Source organism: Populus trichocarpa, chromosome 12 (genome assembly GCF_000002775.5).
Source record: "Populus trichocarpa isolate Nisqually-1 chromosome 12, P.trichocarpa_v4.1, whole genome shotgun sequence".
Classification (NCBI taxonomy): domain Eukaryota; kingdom Viridiplantae; phylum Streptophyta; class Magnoliopsida; order Malpighiales; family Salicaceae; genus Populus; species Populus trichocarpa.
This window is the reverse complement of record NC_037296.2, coordinates 14,515,482-14,528,987: the sequence shown is the minus strand read 5'-3', so window position 1 is coordinate 14,528,987 and position 13,506 is coordinate 14,515,482. Positions and strand designations below refer to the sequence as shown.

Here is a 13,506-nt window from a genome sequence, read left to right as displayed (position 1 = left end):
TTGAGTGGAAGGAGCCTACAAGACATTTTGGTTGGCAAGATCATATCCCATCACAATTGCAAATCTACTTTCATCAAGGAAATTATGTTAAAAAAATAGGAGAGGCTAATTTATACTACAGGAAAGGATTTGATTGATGTTTAATTGACAGTTTGGAACACGGTTTTTTTTTAAAAAAAAATTTAAATTATATTTTGCTTAAGTTTTATATATATATATATATATATTATTTTGATATACTATATTAAAAATACATTTACAAGCGAAAAATAATATAAAAAGCAACTGTTACCACGTTCCCAAACACCTTCTAATCTGGTAGTTTTAACATGTTATAGAAGGTGAAATAAAGGGGGGATTGTTTTTTATTTTTTCATTGAGAAAAAAGAAGCAAAATAGTGAAATGTTATTTTATATTGTAATATTTGTGGTGTATATGATAAATTATATAAAAAAATAAATGAATCAATTATGAACATTATATAACTCTTAATAAGTGCTTTAAGAGAGCTCGAATTTAAAAAGAAAAGGAGTTAATTATAAATTAATTCATGTAATTACCAATTTGAATTAATTAGTTCTTTTACCATGAGAAACTATTCAATAATTCTTGTTGTTTAGTGAAGTTATTAAACTCAATAGTCTCTTTTTTTCATTATTGAAGTGTTGAGCTGCGTATAATTTAATTGTTATTTTCCCGAAATCCCCCATCCTTTTTATTCGAAACTTTTAAATTATGAATGATTTTTTTAGACATAAGGATTGAATTGAATGATATCAAAATATAGTGACTTAAATTCAACTTCTCCTGCTACAAATATCTGATTTTACCCGCCCATCCGAGAGACACAGGAGGCGCCAGCTCCCCCCTATTTTTCTTTCTCATTCCCCCCTCTATTTTCCCCTTTTTCCCCTACCTTTTTTTTTTTTTTTTAAATAGGAAAAAACACCCAACCATCTTAGTTAGACCCTCCTGTTTTGTTTTCTATTAAAAAATAATTATTGAATGAGTTTAGAAAAGATTTAGTCGGATTAACCTAGCCAGATCAATTAAATTTTACCATATTAATATCTTTCTAGCTACTAATTTTAGAAAGTTAATTTGATTTGAGTTTGATAATTATATTAATTTGAACGAATAATAAAATAAAATAAATAAATCAAGAAACAAAATATTCAACAAACACAAGATAGAAGAAAATTCAAACAAGCTCATTTCACCTCGTATAAAAATTTAAGATTCAAGACCATAATATCTGAAAATTGAATCGAATATCTCCGAGTCGCAATAAAAAAAAAGACAGAAAATTATAGAGAGAAAATTTTACACCTCACCTATTTCTGGTTCAAGAATTTAACTAATATTAAGGGTTTTTAAGCATTTATTCTGATTAATTATTTTAACTAAAAAAAATAGATAAAATTATTAGGATTAATTGATTAACTGATTATTTAAGTATTTGACGCAGTCAACTATCTTAGCACGAGAATAGCGGAAAACAAGGAGTAAAAGCTCGGAGGATTTTGATTTCAAATCCCTCAATATACTTCCACGGGAAACCCTCTATAATAAATTAGACTTTGCCTGAGAGAAGAGCATCCACATTATCTCTGATGAAATATCCACCGGGTCTGTGGATGGAGGTGAGGGGTTTGTGAGCATGGCAGAAATTTTTGAGGAAGAAGAATTTGATAAGAACAGGGTTAACATAGCTCTTCCGGGGTTTAGGGTTGGGGTTATTTATTCATACAATGCTATTGTTGGTTCCTTTCTGTGGTGGGAAGTCTTTCCAAGAAAACCAGATTTAGGTGTATATAATGGAAAGAAACATTCCAAGAAAAAGCTGATGGCGGTTGCCTAATGTGCTTTTCCTCAAGGATTCAATGACTTCCAAATCAGCCATTCTAATTAAAAAGCTGTTCTCCCTGTAGCATTGCACCTTGATCTGTTCCTGTTCATGCATTTATATTGCTAACGTAGTGGGTTAGTAGAGTTCCCATCCTAACTTTGCAAGCCAACTGCACCATTCTTTGGATCAAGCAGTAGATTAGGCTTCCCTGCTCTCTCTACTGACCGAATGACTCTTTGGAGTGGGCCATCTCTCAAAATAAATTCTTTCAAGTCCAGCCCAATGCAACAATATGGGTCATCAATGATGCACCGCCCATAAGGAGGGCCTCCGTGCATATAAACTGAAAACCTAGAAACCTCCCCACCTTCACCTTTCCCTTGTCCTGCAAGGAAGGATTTGGCCGAGCCAGCCGACTTTGGTTTGTATGCCTGTATATATTTAGACACATAGTAGCGCTGCATGCTCCAAAAATTGAAGCAATCACAAGGAAGTCTCTATTCTCCAAGAAATCATAATATCTTTAGTTCTTCAAGAAGCTAAAAAAAAAATCAAGAAAGATGGACTCGATAAACAGCTCAACTCTTCCTTTGTGTGCCAAGGGTTGCGGGTTCTTTGGTTCTCCAGAGAACGAGAATTTTTGTTCAAAGTGTTATAAAGAGTATCTCAAAGAAGGGTTAATTGCTGAGCCTTCCAAGAAACTCTCTGAACCTATCGTAGTCACCCCATCTTTTGATGATAATAGCCCAGATGTTGTTACCGACGAAACAACTTCAACAACTACTGCTGTTGCATCCACTTCAAAAGTGAAGAATAGATGTGAATGCTGCAACAAGAAAGTTGGTTTGATGGGGTTCGAGTGCCGCTGTGGGAACACCTTCTGTGGGGTTCATCGATATCCTAAGGAGCACTCTTGTACTTTTGATTTCAAGACTCTTGATCAACAAAATTTGGCCAAGCAAAATCCACTTGTTGCAGGTGATAAACTTGGTTCCAGAATTTGAATGATCAGGAGTTCTTGCATCTGTCTTCTTTATGAATTCAAGAAAGTAATACTTGTTGTTTGTATCATTATCTTTTCTTTGATTTTGAAAATAAAAGTTTCGACATGGTATCATCTTCGAAGTAATTAATAGTTTATGAAATCTCGCAAGAGCAAACTTCCAACTCCGCCACCAACTTGTTGGGTTGTTGCCATTCATGAGCCACCACTCTCTTATCAATAATGTGCTCTCTACTGCTAAATTGCATCAAATTACTCAGTTAAACTAATTATGCTTCAGTTGAAAATAAGAATTAGTTTAACTTGACAAAAACAAAATCGTTTTTAGTCAACTAGGTCCTCGTTTGTTATGATTTAAAAGGAGAAATGTTTTAAGACAGGGGTTAATTAGGTAATGTTCAATAGATGAGGGACCAAATTGAGATTTTTTCAGGGACCCAATTGAGAATCTGGTGCTAGTTAGGGATTATATGTCCCAGAATTATCTTCTTTGTTTTTCAGGAGACGGGAACATGCAGGGTACATATAGGATTACTTGTTTTTTAAATGAAAGTATAATGTTTGCTTGTTCATTTTAGGATTTGTAACGGTAATTATTTTTTTAATTGTATTTTTTTTTAAATATATTAAAATAATATTTTTTTATTTTTTAAAATTTATTTTTAATACTATCACATTAAAACAATTTAAAAACACTTTAAAAAATAATTTAAAATAAAAAAAATCAATTTATTTTTAAAAGTGTGTTTGGTATTGCGGTAGCTGTTGTGATTGTGGTTTAAAAAAAGTTGTTTTATAAAAAGTACTTTTAGTTGTGGTTGGTTTGAAAAAAATGGTGTTTGGTTAAAACTGTGGTTGAAATTGAAGTTGAAGAAAAAATAGTTTAATGTGTTTGGTTAAGAATGTTTTTGAAATTGAGGTTATAAAATAATTTAAAAAAATATAAATTAATATTGATGGTTTTTAATTTAAATATTGTGGATTTAACTATTGCGGTAACATTATGAAATAAATCATACTTTATATATATAAAAAATTATTGTTCTATTAAACTATCTACAATTCAATTACGTACAAAATTTATCTGACAAGAACTACAGTTTCCATAATTTTTTAGCGTGTAATAAAATTAGATAAAATATTATCATGTATAAAATTCACTCTAAACTAGTTTTTTTTAAAAAAAATTAACAAAAAAAAAAACTTAACACACTAAAAAAAAAAAAAACCACGCAGTGCAAGAGAATTGCACTGTTCACTATTTTTAACATGAACAATGCACTTTTCTTGCACTGTTCATGTTAATTGCACTGTTCATTGAACAGTGCAATTACGTGAACAGTGCAAAAAAAGCAAGCAATTCTTACTTTGCAAATACTGCGTTTCCAACGAAAAAAAAGGTGGGACCCAGTGAACAGTATACCACATTTTTTGGTAACCAAACAGCTGCAACTGCGTTTTAAAAAAACACAGCCGCAGCCGCAGAGCCAAACGGGCTCTAAAACACAGCTCAATCACAGAAACCAACCGTGAAGACTCGACATTTTGGGAGACTGAGTTTTGGTTTAATTTTTAACCCCTTGAACCATCATTATAATTATAAGAACCGCCATAGCCCAATAGGTTAATCTAGTGGCCCATTAATTCGGAGCCTTGTCTGAATCAAGCAGTGAAAATCCAAAAAAAAAATTATTTTTATCAAATGATATTATGTCGAGTTTTTTATTATTATTATTAAATTATGATAGTAGACGTAAAATTACACAACCTGAAACAACAGTACTGTTTGCAAGCTACAAGTTAATCCGCATGGCGAAAGGATCATTGCTAGATATTGACTTGTAAATAATCCGAATTCCGAAGGGATTAATGCACGTAATAATTGAAAAATCTTACCTATATATATAACACAATCCAGGAGCTATAGAGCAAGAAATTCTTAAGATTTTTTTGCATAATATAATTTAATTATCAAGAAAGAATTGATGGATTCACAAAGCAATTTGAATCCTCCTTTGTGTGCTAAGGGTTGTGGGTTCTTTGGCTCTCCAGAGAAGAAGAATTTGTGTTCAGAGTGTTACAGAGACTATGTCAAAGAAGAAGAGTCCGTTGCTGCCGAGACTGCCAAGAAACTCTCTCAACTTGTGATCAATACCCCATCTGCTGCTAATGATAAGAGCCCAGCTGTTTTAACTGATGAAACAACTTCAAGTTCAGCCGCCGCCGCCGCCGCTGCATCCTCTTCAACAGTAAAGATTAATAGATGCGAATGCTGCAACAAGAAAGTTGGATTGCTGGGGTTCAAGTGCCGCTGTGAGAAGACCTTCTGTGGGGTTCATCGACATGCCACGGAGCACTCTTGCACCTTTGATTTCAAGACTCTTGGTCGACATATTTTGGCCGAGCAAAACCCACTTGTTGTTTCTGATAAGCTTCATACTAGAATCTGATCTACCCGCCTTCGGAGTTTTCATTCTTCGATCCTTGAATGTAATAAAATTTTATTTTTCTTATCTTATGATCTTAAATCAATCTCCATTCAAGTAGTATAAAATAACGACTATAGTACAAGTTTAACTTAATTTTAATTTATATGGAGTCTATTAAGCAATAATTATTATAATTCAACGTTATAAGGAAAAAAAAATACATTTTTGTTTTTTTATTACAAAACAAATGTTTAAGTACTATCTTGGAATAAAAAAGACAAAAAATATATATCTCATTGTACTTCCAATTTAAAAATTTATTTTAAAATTATTCTAAAAATATGTTCCTTTTAAATCTTTATCTTTTAAAAAAAACACAATTATATATAACATTAACCAAATACAATGCATTGAGTTGATGATGACACATTGTCAAGCTGTAATGTGGCTAACTGGGCCTGCTATGTGTTTTTGTTTGCTTCTGCCAACTTATAGTATTAATGTATTTTTACACGTTTCAGGATCACTATATCTCATCTTTGCACATGTTTTAGCGAATATTAATATTAGTTATTTAACTTGTGTTTTATTAAAAAAAAAAGATATTCGAGTTTTTTCAATGTGTTTTTTTAAATTCTAATTATAAATCAAAAGGTATATGTATATATTTAATTAAATATATCAAGAACTATATATACAAATAAATACAAAAAACAAAGTTTTAACATATATATATATATATATATATATATATATATATATATATATATATATATATATTCCTCGTTGCAAGTTGAATAATTTTTTTTAATGCAAAAAAATTAATATATAAATGTTATTAACATGTTTTTTGACATTGAATAACAAATATAATATTAAATCAAAAAATTCATGCTAACATATAATAAAATATAGTAAAAATTACATGCGTTGATAAAAATATATTAGATTTTATGCTAAATTTTTACATAGTTGAAGAATGGAACAATGCTGTAATTGTTACAGTGAAACATCATTTTCTTAGTCCTTATATATTTGTTTTTTTAAAAAAAATATCAAGAAAAAAATTACAAAAAAATAAAGAAAAAATGGTATAAATAAACCAAATATAGAGTGATAAATATTTAAAGTGTAAGAAATAACATTTTTTCAAAAAAAAGTGTAAATAAAAAAATTACAAAAAAAAATAGTGATAAATAAGTCAAGTGTAAAATAATAAAATAAAGAAAAAAATATAAGAAAAAAACTTATTTTCTAAAAAAATTTGAAGAATTATAATTATAATTTTACCATCATTACAGTATTACTACAATAAAAAATTAAAAAAATTATAATTATGTCATTTCTAAGTGAAAATACCATTTCGTGTACATGTATAATAATAATTGTAAAAGTTCCCAGCATTGTCGGGTGTACCAAGCTGGCTTATCTTGGATGGACTAGCCAGGTTTCAACGATATTATGTGAAGATGTGACTGGGTCCATGGCGCCCCTGCAGGTTTAAGGGCTCCAGGCTTGGCTTTGGACCACACCACATCATGTTTGGATCTGGTCCACCGTACAGACCTAAGCGTTTCCAAGATTATCATTCAATTTTTCTCGTTAGAAATTTAATGATATGCACTTATTATTGGTAACACGGCGTCCAATGGTTTTTTAAAAAATATTTTTTAAAATTAAAAATATATTAATTTTTTTATTTTTAACATAAATACATTAAAAACATAAAAGTATCGATCTAATATTTTTTTTCAAATGGTTGAACTATATTGATCTCATGTTTTGAAAAAAAATACATTACATCTTTAAATTTTTTTTTATTATTAATGTAGGTCTTCAGGTCAGCTTGCGTGTATTTTGATTAATTTCATGAATCTTAAAGTTAACAACTATACAAAATTCTAGTAATCTAAAAAAAACTTAAATTCATGATTATTATAAAACAAACCTAAAACTTAATAAAAAAGTGGGGCATAAAACATGAAAAGAACACAGGAGGTGGGTGGGCAAAAAGATAAAAATTATGGGCAAGGCTCCCATTAATTGCTTTAAGTATCAGTAGATGGAGTATTAGAGACCAAAATTGAATGTTGAGGGAGCTCAAGGACGGCCATGAGGGCCCTAAAGGGAGACAAAAGTGACAAAGGTGGGAGCATTTACGAGAAACTTGTCCTAATAAGGCATCAGCTATGAGCTGTGAGTGCAAATTAAAACTTATAAACAGACAGAGAATTATAAGAAGATATGAAACAAGGTGGATTTTGAGCATGGGATTAATTTGCCCTTTTATATTAATTAACTTCCTAAGAAGAAAGAAATGGGTTTTTAGAGATTTTATATTCAAAGAAACATTGGATTTTTAAGAGAATAAACACGATATTTTCTCTCATTTTTGTGTAATTTGAGAATTTTCCTAGCAGATCAAATACAAAATTGTTTAGGATTTTAGATCCTAGGAAATTCGTCTGACCTCCATATATACTGCTTCGATCTTACCTTCTCCCATCTTGCTTCTAAAGATTATATTAAATTAGCTGCGGTGTTTGATCAAAGGTCAAGAATCAAAATCAAAATTGACATTTTATCTCTTCATGGGTACATTGCTGGAATTAGTCTCGGGTATATATATATATATAAAAAAAAACAGAGACAATTAATTGAGATAAAAAGACATATCTTACTATACCTTCAATTTTAAAAAAACATAAATTCATTTCAGAGCTAGATATTAACCATAGACAAGCGGTGATGATAGCCTATGATATAGTCTAGCTCCTTGGTCCATATATAATTGATAAATTAGTGTAATATATAGTATTGAAAAGATTCGACTATGATAAAGATTAAATGAACTACTAGCTAGCTAGTGTACTGATCACAAATCTAAGGTTCCCTTGAAGGGCCCATTGACAATGGCAATCCAACTGCTGCTTTTGTAAGTAGTTTATGTGACTTCGCATCAGAAACCGTATTTATCAGTTGGAAATTGATTAAAATAAACAATTATACATAACTAACAGCAGCATAAATTATCTTGAAAGTACAGAATCTTGATCCAATTATGCTGCCAAATAATCAATTAATGAAAAATCAAGGGAATATTTGCACATGAAATTTCATATGAGCAATCATTGAAAGCCAAATGCGTGCGCGCATTGTTTGCAAGATTAATTAATACTCAAATGATCGAAACATGTACATACAGATATCTATACTTGACATATACAGATCAGGGCCAGAAGGAAAACAAACCCTCAAAGATCTGAAGCTCAGTTCAATCTTAAGATCAAAACCATGATAAACTTTAGATTGAAAACAAAACTGAAAACAAGAAGAAATCGTCTTCCTAGGTGGAGCTCTGATGAGGATTTAAGAATCCATTGAAGTTGGCACATTCAAAAAAGGCCTTGGCAGTCATCTCCCTTTCGAACCTCCAAATATAATTCAAGCCCACCAAAAGTTCTGTGATGGCAGCTTCAGTCTTCTCTTTGTTTGCAAAAGACAATGTTTGCAAAAGAAGAACATTGGTTTTTGGCAACAAATTTTGCTGCTCAAAGCTTCTTTCACTTTGCCATTTGATCATGTTATGTGCTAATGGAGATAACCACGCCAATATCCTCCCCAAAGCATCCCTCCATTCTCCTGCAAGGACTGGATCACTCGCTGAAAACCCTACTCCTTTCAATCTAGCCCTCAGTGAAGACCTTATACTGTTTGGTAACATCGAGTAAAGATCATCTCTTGCATCAACACCAACAAGTTGTGGTGACTTGATCATCTTTTCCATAACTATAATCAAATTTGCATAGTGTAGGGCCAAAGCCGCCGCCCCAAGCGTAGTTGGCGGAGGCTTTAAAAGCTTCGAATTCGACTCGAAAAACCCATTACTCGAGTCTTTATTTCCTTCAAGCTTTGAGCTCTTCAATGGCCCTGACACAATGTTACAAGTAGTAGGGTTCTCTGTTGGATGCACTGTTGCAGAAGCTGAGAGACTGCGAGGTAGAGAAGTTGGATAGCCATGTGCTATGCCAAAAACCAGCTTGATCCTTGCTAGAACAGTGAAAATGGACTTGGCAAGGATCAAGACAACCGTATCAAAACTTCTATTCCAAAGAGATCTCTCTTTGAGGTACTTCACCTCCTGTCTCTGCCACAATATCTTCTGTTGAAGATCCAAAACCTTTTGTTCTTTGCTTGTTCCTTCAAGTTCACCACACTGTAAAGCTTTCCGTAATCCATTCTCCAATGCAGACAGCTCCTCCATCTCTTTATACAGCGTCGCCGTTACAGTCACGTACCTGTCCATCTTCTTGGTTTTGGTTTCCATGTCTTTCCAACTCAAGACCCAACAATTAGCGTCATTCCCCAAGTTGGTAAAATCATCGAACAAACGCTCGAAACGCCGCAAACCCGAGTCCTCACACCTCTTGCTTAATCTCGAAACAGATTTGGCGATGAGCCTAAGATTCTCAGCCATTTCGGCACACGCGAGGCCGAGAAGGAAGGACTCGTCGTTGGAGACTATTTTGCGTACTCCTTCAAGAGAGATAGAATCATTGCGCACACGAATTATGTTCTTGTCTGAAAGAGATTGCCAAAGATGGAAAACCTTTGACATAAGACCTGCGATTTCGAAAGCTAAAACTCCAACTGAAGCTCTCTTTGATGGTTTTGGGATTGGATTGGAGGTTATGACAGAATCAAAACTGTGAGATATTGCTGTTTTTACCTTTATTAGCCATGTTTCAAGAGCCATAATATCGTCGATCAATATTTTTTATGTACTGTGTACAACAAGCAACAAAAGGCTAGATATATTATAGCTAGCTAGATGGGATCGATCAATGAGAAGTACTTGGTGTGTGTAAAAGAAGAAGAGAGAAGAAGGTGGTTTGAGAGAGGAATCTAGAGAGGAAACAGAGGGTAATGGGAGACGAAATAATTCAAGAATGGGAGATGGAGATCACATATAAGGATTATAAAAGAGGAGAGCATCACATGAAGGTTATATTGTATTGTAGGGGGTGAGTGGCTATTTGATACCATTACAAATAGCATAGTGAATGAGAAAATAAAAAATAAAATAAAATAAAATTAGTATTTTTATAAAATTAAAAAAAAAAAATTCCGAATTAACTCACATCAATCCATCTGACCCGTCGTCATCGAGAACTAGCCGCAAATGGACCTGAGCAGAATTTAAATACAATGACACGTATAAAGAGGTGATAAAAATAAATATTTTTACTAAAATTAATCAATGAGATAATAAAATTTGCAACACTCACATGCAAGACAGTGTGTGAGACATGTTTATTATTGAAAGGTATTTTGTCTTTTATGGGTTTGGACTTCAAGGGGATTTTGAAGCGAGTGGAGTCTTGCATGCACTGTGGATTTCTCTCCCCTTTTCCTTTTTGATAAATATATAAATTATATTTAACTAAATATGAGAAAGTTTTCGGTTAACTCAACCAAAATACAAGACTATTCTCTGAATATAAAAATATAAAATATAAAAATTAATTTTTAGTTCTTGTCTAAATATAAAAATAAAATTTTTATTGAATTATAAGAATGATTCTCTAAATAATTAAATAAAAAAACTATTTTTTATTCCTTTGTCCATAAAATGAAGAAGAAGAAGACGACGTGTGCTAAGAAACACTTTCTCTCCTAAGATGCTATTTTTTTCAAAAATGAAGGAGGGGGGCCATATCATAATTGTTTTTTTTTTTCCTCTTGAACTTTTATGAGGTAATCTTTCTTGTTAATTAGTATGTTTGTTCCATGTGAATTATTAAGTGTCTCGCTAAAAACTTTTGACACAAGAACATAAGAAAAGAGGAATCTAGTGATCTCCTACGTCTGGAATATCATGATATTGTTTTTTAAAAGATTTTAAGAGTACAAAGAACACTCAAGTAATTACTATACGAGCTGAAAAAGAAAAATTAATGTTGTAAAAAACTATTTGAATTGATTATTTTCTTGTACTTATTGATGATCGTAGCAATAATAATCCTCTAATGGATTCCAATTAAGATCGTAGATATGTGGTTAGATTGTAACATCATATCAATAATTAGATATATACTTACCTTTTTCTTCGAATAATTAATATTGTTGTTGATTTTTTTGTTTCATTTTACATTAATTAAGATATTCTCATCAAAACCCTTCAAAAAGAATTTAAAAGATATATAGTAGATTTTTTATTTCTTATCTGGGTATCCTCGTACCCTTTTAAATGGTAAGACTAGTCCTGTTCGGGGTTTGTGGTTGTCCCTCCCAATAAATACGCTTTTTGGGGATCAAACTTGTGTTCTCACCCGTCATTAATATAGCAGATTTAACGAACATGATGTTATAATTTTAAATTTAACTCTGATATTTTGTTTTATTCTTGATATTTTGTGAGAATGAAGATATGAGAGTGATTTTTCAAATTTTTTTTTTTTTTGAATGGTCCATCTAAAACCTGATAATTAGAAGGAGATAGATGTACGTAGCCCTGTTCATGAAAACTAATTAATGTAAATATATCGTTATTGTTAAAAAAATAATCTTGAAAAGGCAAATTCCCTCTACAACCTAGCTTGAATAAATAAGTGTATAAAACGCTGTTGACTTCTATGTATATATTCCAAAGTGACAATGAATGATAGGCATATCCTAATTCATGCACTACGTCCGATCACAAAACGAAAATAGTGCCATGGATCGTAAGTTGGTCTGCCTTTTACAGCATCGTGGAGTTCTAAGGTCTCGATAAATGAATATAATTTAGAGCAAGTAGTGCAATTTGATCTAAATTTCTGTAGCCCTAATTCGACAAATGAGCACGCAATTAGGACGTCTTGAGTGGTGCAAAATGTATACTAAGAGTACTCACCATTAGCAGTGGCAATCTTTTTGAGAGAAAAAAAACACACTGCTCCTGGTCAATTTTCTGCAATTGGTTTAAATTATGTAATTTATTTGCCCCTTGTTTTGTTATAGTTTATTAGAAATGCGTGAGGGCATGCACGCATGCATATAAAGTATGAAAATGCTCCAAATATATCCATTTGCCTCTACTTCTACATATATATAAAAGATTGTTATGTCCTTATTAGAAGGGTCGCTCTAGCTAATTCAAATTGTTAGAAATTAAGGCAAAATTCTGAAATATTCATGGTGGGCATATTGAGATGAGATAGCCATAACACTATACATTTAATTATGTGTAAGCACTGCATACTTAACAAGAATTGTGCGTCTTTCACTTGCCAAAATGTATGACTCTTGATATAGTAAAAATAGTAGTAAAATCATTGGCAAGTTGCATCAAAATCTCTACGATCAATATAGATCTTGAATTGATAGATTTTGTGAAAATGCAGTGAATGGGTTGCTTTAATTCTGACAATCGATTAGGGTTGACTAATGGATACATGAGGTGGGGATGATTCAAGACACAATAACATGGAGTTGCCTGATAATTTAGTAGCGTTTAGCTAGTGACTTGTGACATAAAAAATAAAGATATATAATAGAGATAAAAATGTACCTTTTATTTTAAAAATACAGAAATTTACTTTAAAATCATCCCGAAAATATATTTATTTCATATTTTTATTTTTATTAATCAAATATCATAAAGTAATTTATTAAAAAAAACAAAAGCAGATAGTATTAAGATTAATACTATGGGTTGTGGAAGGGAGTATGGATTTAAGAAAACCCCACTTGCTCATTCACATCACATGGCGAGTGTTGGTTAATTTGGAGCATTTTTGGGGTCATAAAAAAAAAAGGATACGAGAGACTGGCCTTTGAAATTTCTAAAATTGGAGCGAGAGAGTTTCGCTAGATATTCAAAAGTTGCTTCCTTTTAAGCCTTGCCTTTCTAGCTTTTGCCTACCAATGGAAGGGCAATGAACGATATGCCTGTTTACTTGTCGGATCATGAACAGGCAGCCATGTTACATTTCCATATCTAGATAAACGTGCCTCCAAACCAATTGAGTATGGTAGCAATCACCGTCTTCCCTTTTTCTCTCTGCCTCTTTCAGTTGTTTTCTTTATTCTCGTCCTCCCTGTCTCGGCCAAACCTTTACTGGATCGATCTCCTGTAATGTATACAGTTCTGTACATAAGAAGAACAAAAAGAGAAAGGTTAGTAGTGGGTGCCAAGACTTCAGATCTGTAGCCCATCTTGATTGATATTCTTAAAATAATT

At 32.0% G+C, this 13,506-nt stretch overlaps 3 protein-coding genes across 3 annotated transcripts; 2 read left to right on the top strand and 1 right to left on the bottom strand.

Moving 5' to 3' along the window:
* The first annotated feature begins 2,222 nt into the window (after window positions 1-2,222).
* On the top strand, window positions 2,223-2,994 carry LOC7482135 (zinc finger A20 and AN1 domain-containing stress-associated protein 9). The gene has a single exon (XM_002318233.4). It carries the CDS (start codon window positions 2,411-2,413, stop codon window positions 2,852-2,854), a length of 444 nt encoding a protein of 147 aa, XP_002318269.3. The 5' UTR covers window positions 2,223-2,410; the 3' UTR covers window positions 2,855-2,994.
* Window positions 2,995-4,838: 1,844 nt separating this feature from the next.
* LOC7482136 (zinc finger A20 and AN1 domain-containing stress-associated protein 7) lies at window positions 4,839-5,303 on the top strand. The gene has a single exon (XM_002318234.4). It carries the CDS (start codon window positions 4,839-4,841, stop codon window positions 5,301-5,303), a length of 465 nt encoding a protein of 154 aa, XP_002318270.4.
* A 3,110-nt stretch (window positions 5,304-8,413) lies between these two features.
* On the bottom strand, window positions 8,414-10,299 carry LOC7482137 (protein PSK SIMULATOR 1). Its single transcript, XM_002318833.4, has one exon. It carries the CDS (start codon window positions 10,036-10,038, stop codon window positions 8,629-8,631), a length of 1,410 nt encoding a protein of 469 aa, XP_002318869.2. The 5' UTR covers window positions 10,039-10,299; the 3' UTR covers window positions 8,414-8,628.
* Between the last annotated feature and the right edge of the window lie 3,207 nt (window positions 10,300-13,506).

Bases quoted from the DNA above. Each gene is read 5' to 3' on its own strand.
- LOC7482135 (XM_002318233.4), top strand. From the start codon at position 2,411: ATGGACTCGATAAACAGCTCAACTCTTCCTTTGTGTGCCAAGGGTTGC.
- LOC7482136 (XM_002318234.4), top strand. From the start codon at position 4,839: ATGGATTCACAAAGCAATTTGAATCCTCCTTTGTGTGCTAAGGGTTGT.
- LOC7482137 (XM_002318833.4), bottom strand. From the start codon at position 10,038: ATGGCTCTTGAAACATGGCTAATAAAGGTAAAAACAGCAATATCTCAC.